The 14,869-nt window shown below is 46.0% G+C and overlaps 1 protein-coding gene across 2 annotated transcripts; it reads left to right on the top strand.

The window, feature by feature from the left end:
• The first annotated feature begins 350 nt into the window (after positions 1–350).
• Positions 351–14,470, top strand: LOC135555164 (ras-related and estrogen-regulated growth inhibitor-like protein). Of its 2 annotated transcripts, XM_064987511.1 has the most exons (5): positions 351–610; positions 4,593–4,649; positions 9,202–9,275; positions 10,302–10,450; positions 13,937–14,470. In XM_064987511.1, the coding sequence occupies exons 1-5, from the start codon at positions 559–561 to the stop codon at positions 14,220–14,222; spliced, it is 618 nt and encodes a 205-aa protein (XP_064843583.1). In that variant the 5' UTR covers positions 351–558; the 3' UTR covers positions 14,223–14,470. The 2 variants fall into 2 exon arrangements, with proteins under 2 accessions (XP_064843583.1, XP_064843584.1); XM_064987512.1 differs by lacking the exon at positions 4,593–4,649.
• The last annotated feature ends 399 nt before the right edge of the window (positions 14,471–14,869 follow it).

The following is a 14,869-nucleotide window of genomic DNA, read 5'->3' as shown; positions in this document are numbered from 1 at the left end:
AACTAAATACATTACAGTATAGGAACAGTAATGCTATAGGTGAATAAGGGGGAGGGAGCTGAACTTCAAAACAATGAAACCGTGTATAGAACATTCATCCAATGGGAAAAGGCAAACATCACATGGTGAAAAGAGGCATAGAATACTGTACAGACGGAGATGAAAGCATAAAGAGCGGATAGAAAATATTTACTTCAGTGACCTTGAAGTAACCTCCACCTTCGTGGGAGAAAAGACGGAGAGGAGAGAAAGAAACAGACAGACAGACAGAGGACAGAGAGTAAAAGATATAAAAAGGCAGACAAAAGGAGAGAGATAGGAATTAAGAGTGGGAAAGAGATATAGTGGAGAGTGAGAGAAAAAGAGGGATGTGCGTCTCGTGAGAGGGAAGCATTTGTGAAACCTTCATTTGTGAAACCACTCTTTGAAGGGGCAGTCCACACTCTGTTGCTTTCAAGACCAAAAGGCATGTTAGTGTGCTAAAGCTAACCATCTAACACCATAGCACAGCACAGGACTGGACCAGAGTGAGATCAGAGGAGAGAGATCAAGAGCGACATGAACGACATCAAACTGGCCCTGCTGGGCAGTGAGGGCGCTGGGAAATCAGGTGAGAGATCCACCGGGGAGCAGAGAAATCTCTAGGTCAGATAAAGCCCCTGTGCCTGGAGGGAGGGGAATATATGGTGGTCAATATGCAGGGGGGGGGGGTCTGTAATCTAATCGATCTTCTAAAGAGAAGCAAGTTCAAGATCAAAGTCATACAAGTACACACCTGTATGTATGTGGGAGCATGCAAATAATGGTTTCATCATACAGAATTTGGAGGACTACACAGCATTTCATCACGTGGCTCCAAATTGACTTCGATATTATGGTTATAACTATTTCTTGAACTGCATTTGTATTTCTATTTGTTATGAATCCCCATTAGCTGCTGCTTTCTGAGGTCCAGCAAAATTAAGGCAGTTTATATCATTTTAAAACATTACAATACTTTCACAGATTTCATAACACACTGTCGACCAATAATTGTTGGTTAAGGGCTTTAAGTAAGCATTTCACGGTAAGGTCTACACCTGTTGTATTCGCTGCATGTGACAAATATATATATATTTTTGATTATATCAATATTTGCACATGAAGCTCTTTTCACCGCCTTTTCCCTCAGAATTTATTTTACTGACACAAAAGATCCCACCATGTCGAATGAACAAATTATCGGTCGACATTTATGAAGATACACCGAAACTTCCTGTTTACATCACAGCTCTTATTTATTTTATACAATATGACTTTACACGCATAAAACCTGTGGATGGAAACGTGGTTACTGTGGTGATATCCAAAAAGGCAAATTTGTACCATAATCATTATCATATTTTTGTTTAACTATCTGTGATTTTGCATTGATTCATTCATGTTATGCTACATAAACATAAATAACATTAATTTTTCTAAACTAATCAATACAGTTGTTGTTTTTTGCACCCGTTATTGAAATGGTTGTTCCAGTTTAATTGACTTAGTTAGTCTCGTCACATTGTCTCTGAACCTGGATGTCAGTGAATGAGGGTTGCTGTTACATAATAATTCCACCTGTTGGATAGTCCAACTCTGGCTGGATTCCAAAAGGAATTACTTATCCCTTTGCAAGCTAGCATCGTGTGAATTGCAGGTAGGTTTGCAAAATTCTGGAAACTTTTCCATGGTTGGAACTGGGATGGAATAAGCAGGTAATGTGAAAAATTACTGCAATCTGATGTGGCATGTAAACCATGAGTTTCAGCCTACTGTATTAGGGTAAGCACAGACCCTCAAAATAATGCCTTATGAGATGTATTTTATTGTTATAATTACTTACATTTGAATGACAAAATTCACCTAGGTCCTCGCTCGGTGAAGGCCACAGGGCTAAAAATGTTTCTTGTCATTATTTTATTTTATTTCACCTTTATTTAACCAGGTAGGCAAGTTGAGAACAAGTTCTCATTTACAACTGCGACCTGGCCAAGATAAAGCAAAGCAGTTCGACACATACAACGACACAGAGTTACACATGGAGCAAAACAAACATACAGTCAATAATACAGTATAAACAAGTCTATACACGATGTGAGCAAATGAGGTGAGATAAGGGAGGTAAAGGCAAAAAAAGGCCATGGTGGCAAAGTAAATACAATATAGCAAGTAAAACACTGGAATGGTAGATTTGCAATGGAAGAATGTGCAAAGTAGAAATAAAAATAATGGGTTATCAAATTATCAAATACAGTAATGGGTGGTAACTCTACAATTCACTCGAAAAGGCAAGGCACACTGGGAAATTATTTTGGAGGCATGGCTTTCCGTTAGTTGTTTTTGGCCACCCGTGAGTGAAAGTGTTGTGCCAGTTTAAGTAGTCTATGGTAGAGGTAAACATTTTTGTCACTTACAAAGAAAATTGCTTTTATTGTGGTTCTACCCTAAAAAGGCTAAATGTACATTTTCTAAATGCATACCTGTGGACTACATGTAAGAAAGGTACTATCTGAGGCATGAACAAGGGTACAATCATGTTCCTATAACGGAAGGCACAAAAGATGACCTTACAGGGTACCACCCCAAGTGTTTGTAGCTCTTTAAGAACAAATTGTATCCTTTATTTCTAAGAGTGTATGTGGGCGCATGTAAATAATTGTTTAATCTCACCGTTTGTCATAATTTGTCCCACAATGTGATAATATATGGGAGTCCCATTCAGATATGGAGGGGAGTGTGGTCTGAGAAAACAAATCCGTTATGAGGGGTCGATCAGTGTAACTCTTCAATATGAGTATTTAGTCACATATAGTACTGGATATGCAGAATGAAGGTAATAAATATATCCCCAGATATGAATGTAATAAATATATCCCCAGATATGAATGTAATAAATATATCCCCAGATATTAATGTAATAAATATATCCCCAGATATTAATTGAATAAATATATCCCCAGATATGAAAGTAATAAATATATCCCCAGATATTAATTGAATAAATATATCCCCAGATATGAATGTAATAAATATATCCACAGATATGAATGTAATAAATACATCTCCAGATATGAATGTAATAAATATATCCACTGATATGAATGTAATAGGGAAATAAAATATTTCAGTGAATACTAATGAAAATGATCACAATCTTTATTATTTGCATCAGCTTCTCTGAGGGACTCATGAGTGAAAGAAACCCCATATATTTTCCACAATAAATCAATTGAAATTAACTTGGTAGGGACAGTGACTGTGCAGTCGTTTTTTCATTGTCTGGACTTGAGGGAGGCAGGGGGACTCATTAAGAGTCTTGTGGCTGCATGGCGCCCTGTCTGGTAAATATCAGTATTCAGTGAGTCACTGCAGCCTTCGGGAGCCCAGAGCCCATTAGTGCACACCGTAGCAAAACATTTTGCAATGGAAAATGTTTTTCAATGAAAACAAGTGTTTCTTATTGGACAAGTGCCGGTTAGCCCCTCCCTGTTGCAGACCATTTTCCGTTTGGTGCCTAGTGAATACGACCCTGGTATATGTGTTTAATAAAACAGCAGGGTGTACCATTGCCCCTGGCACACTGCACTGCAGAGTGGTTTCTGTGGAGATGCACCGACTGTGTTGTGAGGCTAGAAGCCCAGAGACTGCAGGAATCTGTGTGACAGTGAGTGTGAGAGAGAGGGAGTGAGAGAGACAGTGAGTGTGTGAGGGAGAGTGCTGCCATTGAGTTACTGTATATTTAACAATAAATATTTTACATTGTAGGTATGTATCGGTCTGTTTCTGTGTTTCTGCCAGTATGTGTGTGTGCTTGTGTGTTTGTGTGTCTGTGTGTGCTTGCGTGTGTGTGTATGCGTGTGTGTGTCTGTGTGTGCTTGCGTGTGTGTGTCTGTGTGTGTGTCTGTGTGTGTATGCGTGTGTGTCTGTGTGTGCTTGCGTGTGTGTGTCTGTGTGTGCTTGCGTGTGTGTATCTGTGTGTGCTTGCGTGTGTGTGTCTGTGTGTGCTTGCGTGTGTGTGTCTGTGTGTGTATGCGTGTGCATTACTGTATGTGTGTATGAGCATGTGTGGGTGCAAGTGGACTGGAGCGCTTCAACCAGAACTCAGTAAAACTCAACCTGGGGCTTCAATTGAGTCTGACGGCTGTGACCTCATCTCTCACAGAGAGGGTAGTGTGTTCAGAATTTGGAAAGGGAGAACGAGCAGAAATAGCCAATTTTGCTTGCCAAATATGCACACATCCCTCGAGGTAAACCCATCGAGGCCAAACCTTTCATGTGTGGGGTTAGATGAAACCCCTGATTCCTCAGGCATTTGGAACCCTCATCAAGCCTGCACCCTCACCAAGCCTGCGTCCCAAATGACACCCACCTTATAAAGTGCACTACTTATTGACCAGGGCCCATAGGGATCAGGTAGGGCCCATAGGGATCAGGTCAATAGTAGTGAACATACTGTAAATAGGGAGCCATTTGGGACACATCCTCAGTCTGAGGGATCATATGAAAATGCATTTTCCTCCACTGGACAAACTGTAACCTTGTTTTCTTTTTAATTGATTGATTTCCTCCAGCTGTCCTGGTGCGGTTTCTGACCAAGCGCTTCATCGGGGAGTACGCCTCCAACACTAGTAGGTGCTCCACACAGGCCCCCAGGCCCATGATATCATGGCCATAGTGTTGTACACATACTGCAAACACACGGCCCCACAGGCCCCCAGTCCCACAATATCATGGCCATAGTGTTGTTCACATACTGCAAACACACGGCCCCACAGGCCCCCAGTCCCATGATATCATGGCCATAGTGTTGTTCACATACTGCAAACACACGGCCCCACAGGCCCCCAGTCCCATGATATCATGGCCATAGTGTTGTTCACATACTGCAAACACACGGCCCCACAGGCCCCCAGTCCCATGATATCATGGCCATAGTGTTGTTCACATACTGCAAACACACGGCCCCACAGGCCCCCAGTCCCATGATATCATGGCCATAGTGTTGTACACATACTGCAAACACACGGCCCCACAGGCCCCCAGTCCCATGATATCATGGCCATAGTGTTGTTCACATACTGCAAAACACACGGCCCCACAGGCCCCCAGTCCCATGATATCATGGCCATAGTGTTGTACACATACTGCAAACACACGGCCCCACAGGCCCCCAGTCCCATGATATCATGGCCATAGTGTTGTTCACATACTGCAAACACATGGCCCCACAGGCCCACAGGCCCATGATATTTACATTTACATTTAAGTCATTTAGCAGACGCTCTTATCCAGAGCGACTTACAAATTGGTGAATTCACCTTCTGACATCCAGTGGAACAGCCACTTTACAATAGTGCATCTAAATCATTAAGGGGGGGGGTGAGAAGGATTACTTATCCTATCCTAGGTATTCCTTGAAGAGGTGGGGTTTCAGGTGTCTCCGGAAGGTGGTGATTGACTCCGCTGTCCTGGCGTCGTGAGGGAGTTTGTTCCACCATTGGGGGCCAGAGCAGCGAACAGTTTTGACTGGGCTGAGCGGGAACTGTACTTCCTCAGTGGTAGGGAGGCGAGCAGGCCAGAGGTGGATGAACGCAGTGCCCTTGCTTGGGTGTAGGGCCTGATCAGAGCCTGGAGGTACTGCGGTGCCGTTCCCCTCACAGCTCCGTAGGCAAGCACCATGGTCTTGTAGCGGATGCGAGCTTCAACTGGAAGCCAGTGGAGAGAGCGGAGGAGCGGGGTGACGTGAGAGAACTTGGGAAGGTTGAACACCAGACGGGCTGCGGCGTTCTGGATGAGTTGTAGGGGTTTAATGGCACAGGCAGGGAGCCCAGCCAACAGCGAGTTGCAGTAATCCAGACGGGAGATGACAAGTGCCTGGATTAGGACCTGCGCCGCTTCCTGTGTGAGGCAGGGTCGTACTCTGCGGATGTTGTAGAGCATGAACCTACAGGAACGGGCCACCGCCATGATGTTGGTTGAGAACGACAGGGTGTTGTCCAGGATCACGCCAAGGTTCTTAGCGCTCTGGGAGGAGGACACAATGGAGTTGTCAACCGTGATGGCGAGATCATGGAACGGGCAGTCCTTCCCGGGAGGAAGAGCAGCTCCATCTTGCCGAGGTTCAGCTTGAGGTGGTGATCCGTCATCCACACTGATATGTCTGCCATACATGCAGAGATGCGATTCGCCACCTGGTCATCAGAAGGGGGAAAGGAGAAGATTAATTGTGTGTCGTCTGCATAGCAATGATAGGAGAGACCATGTGAGGTTATGACAGAGCCAAGTGACTTGGTGTATAGCGAGAATAGGAGAGGGCCTAGAACAGAGCCCTGGGGGACACCAGTGGTGAGAGCGCGTGGCGAGGAGACAGATTCTCGCCACGCCACCTGGTAGGAGCGACCTGTCAGGTAGGACGCAATCCAAGCGTGGGCCGCGCCGGAGATGCCCAACTCGGAGAGGGTGGAGAGGAGGATCTGATGGTTCACAGTATCGAAGGCAGCCGATAGGTCTAGAAGGATGAGAGCAGAGGAGAGAGAGTTAGCTTTAGCAGTGCGGAGCGCCTCCGTGATACAGAGAAGAGCAGTCTCAGTTGAATGACTAGTCTTGAAACCTGACTGATTTGGATCAAGAAGGTCATTCTGAGAGAGATAGCGGGAGAGCTGGCCAAGGACGGCACGTTCAAGAGTTTTGGAGAGAAAAGAAAGAAGGGATACTGGTCTGTAGTTGTTGACATCGGAGGGATCGAGTGTAGGTTTTTTCAGAAGGGGTGCAACTCTCGCTCTCTTGAAGACGGAAGGGACGTAGCCAGCGGTCAGGGATGTGTTGATGAGCGAGGTGAGGTAAGGGAGAAGGTCTCCGGAAATGGTCTGGAGAAGAGAGGAGGGGATAGGGTCAAGCGGGCAGGTTGTTGGGCGGCCGGCCGTCACAAGAAGCGAGATTTCATCTGGAGAGAGAGGGGAGAAAGAGGTCAGAGCACAGGGTAGGGCAGTGTGAGCAGAACCAGCGGTGTCGTTTGACTTAGCAAACGAGGATCGGATGATATCATGGCCATAGTGTTGTTCACATACTGCAAACACATGGCCCCACAGGCCCACAGGCCCATGATATCATGGCCATAGTGTTGTTCACATACTGCAAACACATGGCCCCACAGGCCCCCAGTCCCATGATATCATGGCCATAGTGTTGTTCACATACTGCATCAGTGGAGCAAAGTATCACAGATACACTACCGTTAAAAAGTTTGGGGTCACTTAGAAATGTCCTTGTTTTCCATTAAAATATACATGAAATGAGTTGCAAAATGAATATGAAATATAGTCAAGATGTTGACAAGGTTATAAATAATGATTTTTAATTGAAATAATAATTGTGTCCTTCAAACTTTGCTTCGTCAAAGAATCCTCCATTTGCAGCAATTACAGCCTTGCAGACCTTTGGCATTCTAGTTGTCAATTTGTTTACATTTACATTTAAGTCATTTAGCAGACGCTCTTATCCAGAGCGACTTACAAATTGCTGTTGTTGAGGTAGACTTCACCCCATGCTTCCTGAAGCACCTCCCACAAGTTGGATTGGGTTGATGGGCACTTTTTACATACCATACGGTCAAGCTGCTTCCACAACAGCTCAATACGGTTAAGATCCGGTGACTATGTTGGCCACTCCATCATAGACAGAATGAATACCAGCTGACTGCTTCTTCCCTAAATAATTATTGCATAGTTTGGAGCTGCACTTTGGGTCATTGTCTTGATGTAGGAGGAAATTGGCTCCAATTAAGCGCCGTCCACAAGGTATGTCACGGCATTACAAAATGGAGTGATGGTCTTCCTTCTTCAAGATGCATTTTACCCTGTACAAATCTCCCACTTTACCACCACAAAAACACCCTCAGACCAACACATTGCCTCCACCATGCTTGAACAGATGGTGTCAAGCACTCCTCCAGCATCTTTTCATTTTTTATGCTTCTCATGAATGTTCTTCTTTGTGATCTGAACACCTCAAACTTAGATTTGTCTGTCCATAACACTTTTCTCCAATATTCCTCTGTCCAGTGTCTGTGTTCTTTTGCCCATTTTAATCTTTTATTTTTATTGGCCAGTCTGAGATATGGCTTTTTCTTTGCAACTCTGCCTAGAAGGCCAGCATCCCAGAGTTGCCTCTTCACTATTGATGTTGAGACTGGTGTTTTGCGGGTACTATTTAATGCTTCTACACCTGCATTGCTTGCTGTTTGGGGTTTTAGGCTGGGTTGCTGTACAGCACTTTGAGATATCAGCTGATGTATGAAGGGCTATATAAATAAATTTGATTTGATTTAATGAAGCTGTCAGTTAAGGACTTGCAAGGCATGTGTTTCTCAAACTAGACACTTTATTGTACTTGTCCTCTCGCTCAGTTGTGCACCGGGGCCTCCCACTCCTCTTTATATTCTGGTTAGATTTAGTTTGTGCTGTTCTGTGAAGGGGGTAGTACACAGCGTTGTACGAGATCTTCAGTGTATTGGCAATTTCTCGCATGGAATAGCCTTCATTTCTCAGAACAAGAACAGACTGACGACTTTCAGATGAAAGTCTTTGTTTCTGGCCATTTTGAGCCTGTAATCGAACCCACAAATGCTGATGCTCCAGATACTCAACTAGTCTAAAGAAGGCCCGTTTTATTTATTCTTTAATCAGAAAAAAGGTTTTCAGCTGTGCTAACATAATTGCAAAAGGGTTTTGTAATGATCAATTAGATAACAGAACGTGCCATTGGAACACAGGAGTGATGGTTGCTGATAATGGGCCTCTGTACACCTATGTAGATATTCCCTGAAATATGACCATTGTAGCTGGAAATGGCAGATTTACAGCATTAACAATGTCTACACTGTATTTCTGATCAATTTGATGTTATTTTAATGGACCAAAAATATGCTTTTCTTTCAAAAACAAGTGACCCCAAACTTTTGAACGGTAGTGTATGTGCAGTGGTATCTCAACACCAATAAATATTGATCAAATATTATTATCCATCTGCCTAATTATGGTGCATAAATTACACCTGTGCTTCTTGTTCTTAAAGCAATCACTGCACATCAATGTAACTCATGCAAACACATGTATGTACCCTGTACGGATAAATAGGGCTCATTTACTCACACGTTTCTAATGGATACCTTCTCTGTTCTAGATTCCCTGTATCGTAAAAGACTATCCATTGACGGTAGACAGCTGAACCTGGAGGTGTTTGACCCTTGCTCTCAGGTACAACAGAAAAACTCCAAACAGCAGTATTTTAACAAACAAAAAAAAACAACCTGTCATAGCAATTAGGTAACGTTATTGTAACATTGTTGAAACATTGTGAATCAATGGTAGACAGCTGAACCTGGATATGTTTGACCCTTGCTCTGAAGTACAACAGAATACAACATAGGCCGAATCTTCCTAAACAACACCTGTCACAACATTGGGGTAGCATTGTACTGCACTCCCGTGACCTGGTTTTCCCTTTGCACAAACCCCAGTAGCAGTCTAATGTTTACTTTCCGCAGGCACATGGACGATCCATACCTTAGAGTTTTAAATCCGATGGGATTTACGAGTGTATCCCAAGGCAGTGAGTGCCAATGAGTCTGTCTTTGAAGAAAGAGAGCCATACAAGCTGTTCTGTGCGTAGCCAACCAGGCCAGAGACCTCAGAGGGTTTTTACTACAAAGTTCTGCTTTATTGGAACACCCTGAGGCTGAGGCCCAGAGGGGGAAAGGCCAATCTATTGTACTTTTCTGCTAAAGCTCACTGTAAGCCAAGACCTAAGAGGAATGCTGGAGTGGCTTTAGATGCATTCTCCCATGGCTCGATCTTTTAGACCTCCACCTTCATAAAGAAAAGCCATGTCATTAAAGAGAGAAACAGAGAGAGGTTGGTGTGAGCCTGGATGTCCACTGCTCTGCAGCACCTGTAGCCAAGGGGTACGGCGTGTGAAAGAACTACTTGTCTTTTGCCATATACACCACGGTCACTGTTTTGATACAGGACTGATTTAATCTTATTTAACCTAAAAATGATTAATGTGGAGATTGTATGATGCACAGAATGAATCTTGAGAGAAAATGTCAGTATAATTTTTGAGAATTTAAGAAGAACACATCATAATCATGTTCATAAACGAAAATGTTTCTTATTAGATCAGATAGTCCCTACCTTGTTTCAGTCCCTTCTCTTCTGTTTTGTGTCTAATGAACACGTCTCAGTGTTGAGCTACCTAACTGTGGCAGTGTTGTTTGACAGGGAACTGAGGCTAGGTGTATAGTGGAGGAGCCGGTGGACTGGGCTGATGGTTTTGTGGTGGTGTACAACATCAGCGACCGAACATCCTTCATCAATGCCGAAAACATTCTGCAGCAGATCAGAGAGACACGGATTGAGAACTGCAAAGGGTGAGACATTACATTTACATTTAAGTCATTTAGCAGACGCTCTTATCCAGAGCGACTTACAAATTGGTGAATTCACCTTCTGACATCCAGTGGAACAGCCACTTTACAATAGTGCATCTAAATCATTTAAGGGGGGGGGTGAGAAGGATTACTTTATCCTATCCTAGGTATTCCTTGAAGAGGTGGGGTTTCAGGTGTCTCCGGAAGGTGGTGATTGACTCCGCTGTCCTGGCGTCGTGAGGGAGTTTGTTCCACCATTGGGGGCCAGAGCAGCGAACAGTTTTGACTGGGCTGAGCGGGAACTGTACTTCCTCAGTGGTAGGGAGGCGAGCAGGCCAGAGGTGGATGAACGCAGTGCCCTTGTTTGGGTGTAGGGCCTGATCAGAGCCTGGAGGTACTGGGGTGCCGTTCCCCTCACAGCTCCGTATGCAAGCACCATGGTCTTGTAGCGGATGCGAGCTTCAACTGGAAGCCAGTGGAGAGAGCGGAGGAGCGGGGTGACGTGAGAGAACTTGGGAAGGTTGAACACCAGACGGGCTGCGGCATTCTGGATGAGTTGTAGGGGTTTAATGGCACAGGCAGGGAGCCCAGCCAACACCGAGTTGCAGTAATCCAGACGGGAGATGACAAGTGCCTGGATTAGGACCTGTGCCGCTTCCTGTGTGAGGCAGGGTCGTACTCTGCGGATGTTGTAGAGCATGAACCTACAGGAACGGGCCACCGCCTTGATGTTAGTTGAGAACGACAGGGTGTTGTCCAGGATCACGCCAAGGTTCTTAGCGCTCTGGGAGGAGGACACAATGGAGTTGTCAACCGTGATGGCGAGATCATGGAACGGGCAGTCCTTCCCCGGGAGGAGGAGCAGCTCCGTCTTGTCGAGGTTCAGCTTGAGGTGGTGATCCGTCATCCACACTGATATGTCTGCCAGACATGCAGAGATGCGATTCGCCACCTGGTCATCAGAAGGGGGAAAGGAGAAGATTAATTGTGTGTCGTCTGCATAGCAATGATAGGAGAGACCATGTGAGGTTATGACAGAGCCAAGTGACTTGGTGTATAGCGAGAATAGGAGAGGGCCTAGAACAGAGCCCTGGGGGACCCCAGTGGTGAGAGCGCGTGGCGAGGAGACAGATTCTCGCCACGCCACCTGGTAGGAGCGACCTGTCAGGTAGGACGCAATCAAGCGTGGGCCGCGCCGGAGATGCCCAACTCGGAGAGGGTGGAGAGGAGGATCTGATGGTTCACAGTATCGAAGGCAGCCGATAGGTCTAGAAGGATGAGAGCAGAGGAGAGAGAGTTAGCTTTAGCAGTGCGGAGCGCCTCCGTGATACAGAGAAGAGCAGTCTCAGTTGAATGACTAGTCTTGAAACCTGACTGATTTGGATCAAGAAGGTCATTCTGAGAGAGATAGCGGGAGAGCTGGCCAAGGACGGCACGTTCAAGAGTTTTGGAGAGAAAAGAAAGAAGGGATACTGGTCTGTAGTTGTTGACATCGGAGGGGTCGAGTGTAGGTTTTTTCAGAAGGGGTGCAACTCTCACTCTCTTGAAGACGGAAGGGACGTAGCCAGCGGTCAGGGATGAGTTGATGAGCGAGGTGAGGTAAGGGAGAAGGTCTCCGGAAATGGTCTGGAGAAGAGAGGAGGGGATAGGGTCAAGCGGGCAGGTTGTTGGGCGGCCGGCCGTCACAAGAAGCGAGATTTCATCTGGAGAGAGAGGGGAGAAAGAGGTCAGAGCACAGGGTAGGGCAGTGTGAGCAGAACCAGCGGTGTCGTTTGACTTAGCAAACGAGGATCGGATGTCGTCGACCTTCTTTTCAAAATGGTTGACGAAGTCATCTGCAGAGAGGGAGGAGGGGGGGGAGGGGGAGGAGGATCAGGAGGGAGGAGAAGGTGGCAAACAGCTTCCTAGGGTTAGAGGCAGATGCTTGGAATTTAGAGTGGTAGAAAGTGGCTTTAGCAGCAGAGACAGAGGAGGAAAATGTAGAGAGGAGGGAGTGAAAGGATGCCAGGTCCGCAGGGAGGCGAGTTTTCCTCCATTTCCGCTCGGCTGCCCGGAGCACTGTTCTGTGAACTCGCAATGAGTCGTCGAGCCACGGAGCGGGAGGGGAGGACCGAGCCGGCCTGGAGGATAGGGGACATAGAGAGTCAAAGGATGCAGAAAGGGAAGAGAGGAGGGTTGAGGAGGCAGAATCAGGAGATAGGTTGGAGAAGGTATGAGCAGAGGGAAGAGATGATAGGATGGAAGAGGAGAGAGTAGCGGGGGAGAGAGAGCGAAGGTTGGGACGGCGCGATACCATCCAAGTAGGGGCAGTGTGGGAAGTGTTGGATGAGAGCGAGAGGGAAAAGGATACAAGGTAGTGGTCGGAGACTTGGAGGGGAGTTGCAATGAGGTTAGTGGAAGAACAGCATCTAGTAAAGATGAGGTCGAGCGTATTGCCTGCCTTGTGAGTAGGGGGAAGGTGAGAGGGTGAGGTCAAAAGAGGAGAGGAGTGGAAAGAAGGAGGCAGAGAGGAATGAGTCAAAGGTAGACGTGGGGAGGTTAAAGTCGCCCAGGACTGTGAGAGGTGAGCCGTCCTCAGGAAAGGAGCTTATCAAGGCATCAAGCTCATTGATGAACTCTCCGAGGGAACCTGGAGGGCGATAAATGATAAGGATGTTAAGCTTGAAAGGGCTGGTAACTGTGACAGCATGGAATTCAAAGGAGGCGATAGACAGATGGGTAAGGGGAGAAAGAGAGAATGACCACTTGGGAGAGATGAGGATCCCGGTGCTACCACCCCGCTGACCAGAAGCTCTCGGGGTGTGCGAGAACACGTGGGCGGACGAAGAGAGAGCAGTAGGAGTAGAGCTCCTCTGAACAGGGAAATACATTTTTGGGAGGCTTGGTGAGAGGCAAAACCATTTGTAAGTCCATGTAGTACCTCTGTTTCTCTTAAAAAAAGAGTGGAAATCACACTCTTTTCCTATTTTTTTGTTCTTTGTTGGACAGCGCATTGAGATGGGGAGACAGACTGGGTGAATGGCAGAGTTATACGTTTCAGGGTGCGTAACCCATGCCCAGAGGGGCAAGGCATGCATCTTCTCTATAAGCCAAACAGACCGAGCAAGGGCATGAATCTGGGCCACCCATATACATCAAACTGTCTTAGACAAAAACATCTCAGTAAGGCAGTGGGAATGGGCTTAATTTGGATAGAGCAGCATATCTCAGGAGCTCAGTGGTTTGTAATGGCAGGATTTCCAGACCTACAGTAAAAGGCTTGCTTGTTTTAGTCCCGCCTACTAATTAAACTAGCCTAAAAACATTAAGAAACCATGTGTGGCATGAAGTCAGTTAGTCGTTGTCATACGCTCGAACTTTTCCCTCATATGAGATGCTAATGCCCTATCTTCTGATACCTGCTCTGATACCTAGTCAAACTAGAAGCACACCTCGATTCTCCAAATGAAAATACACTGACTCTCAGTCTCTGCTTTACTCTGCCAGGGAGGTGGAGGTGCCAGTCTGTCTTGTGGGCAACAAGCAGGACCTGTGCCACGCCCGGCAGGTTTGTGAGGAGGAGGGCCGCTCGCTGGCGCAGGAGAACCGCTGCCTCTTCCAGGAGGTGTCGGCGGCCGAGAGCTACCAGGAGATCGCTAACCTCTTCACCCAGCTCATCAGACAAGTGATGGAGCACCTCAAGTACCGCGCCGACCGACGCTGCTACAGCAGCTCCAAGTCTATGGCCAAGCTTATCAACAATATGTTTGGCAAGAGGAGGAAGTCCGTGTGATATCCCCAGAAAGACGGGCTGGGATTGGCTGAGAGAGACAGAATGGCCTACCTAGGACTCCGATAGTAAGGATAATGGTGAAGAGGATTCCCCCATAAACCCCCCTTTAAAGGCCCAGGGTAGCGGTTTTGATCTTTGATCTCCATAGCTTCTTCCCACTGTATCAAATAATTTCCGGGTAACAATAAATTACTTACTTTAATTGTTTTCGGTTACAATTGTCCTCCAAAAATAATAAAATGCTTTTTGCTAACCATAATTTTTCAAGAAATTTCTTCCAGACTGTCTGGGCTTGGTCTTATGCCGCGTTCACGTGCTTGTGGGAACTAGGAAACTCTGAAATTCCTGACTTGCTAACTGATTGTAGTTACACATGTGCCGTGTTCAACCAGTTAGCAAGTCTGACATTTGAGTTTCTTAGTTTCGACTAGCACGTGACGCGGTATTAAACGCCTGGTGGGGAATGGGACAAGTTACCAAGTTAGAGGGGAAGGGGGAGAATAACCACAGCCCAGTTGAAATGGCAGGGATTTGTAAGCTTAACACAAGTTCATAATGGCAGAGAGGTTTGAACATATCTGTTATTGGTCTATTGAAATCAGTTGGGGGAAAAAAAGATCATGCATAACCTGCTGACACAAAGGTCC

This window comes from Oncorhynchus masou, chromosome 15, assembly GCF_036934945.1.
Source record: "Oncorhynchus masou masou isolate Uvic2021 chromosome 15, UVic_Omas_1.1, whole genome shotgun sequence".
Classification (NCBI taxonomy): Eukaryota; Metazoa; Chordata; class Actinopteri; order Salmoniformes; family Salmonidae; genus Oncorhynchus; species Oncorhynchus masou.
This window is presented reverse-complemented; position numbering and strand designations above follow the sequence as displayed.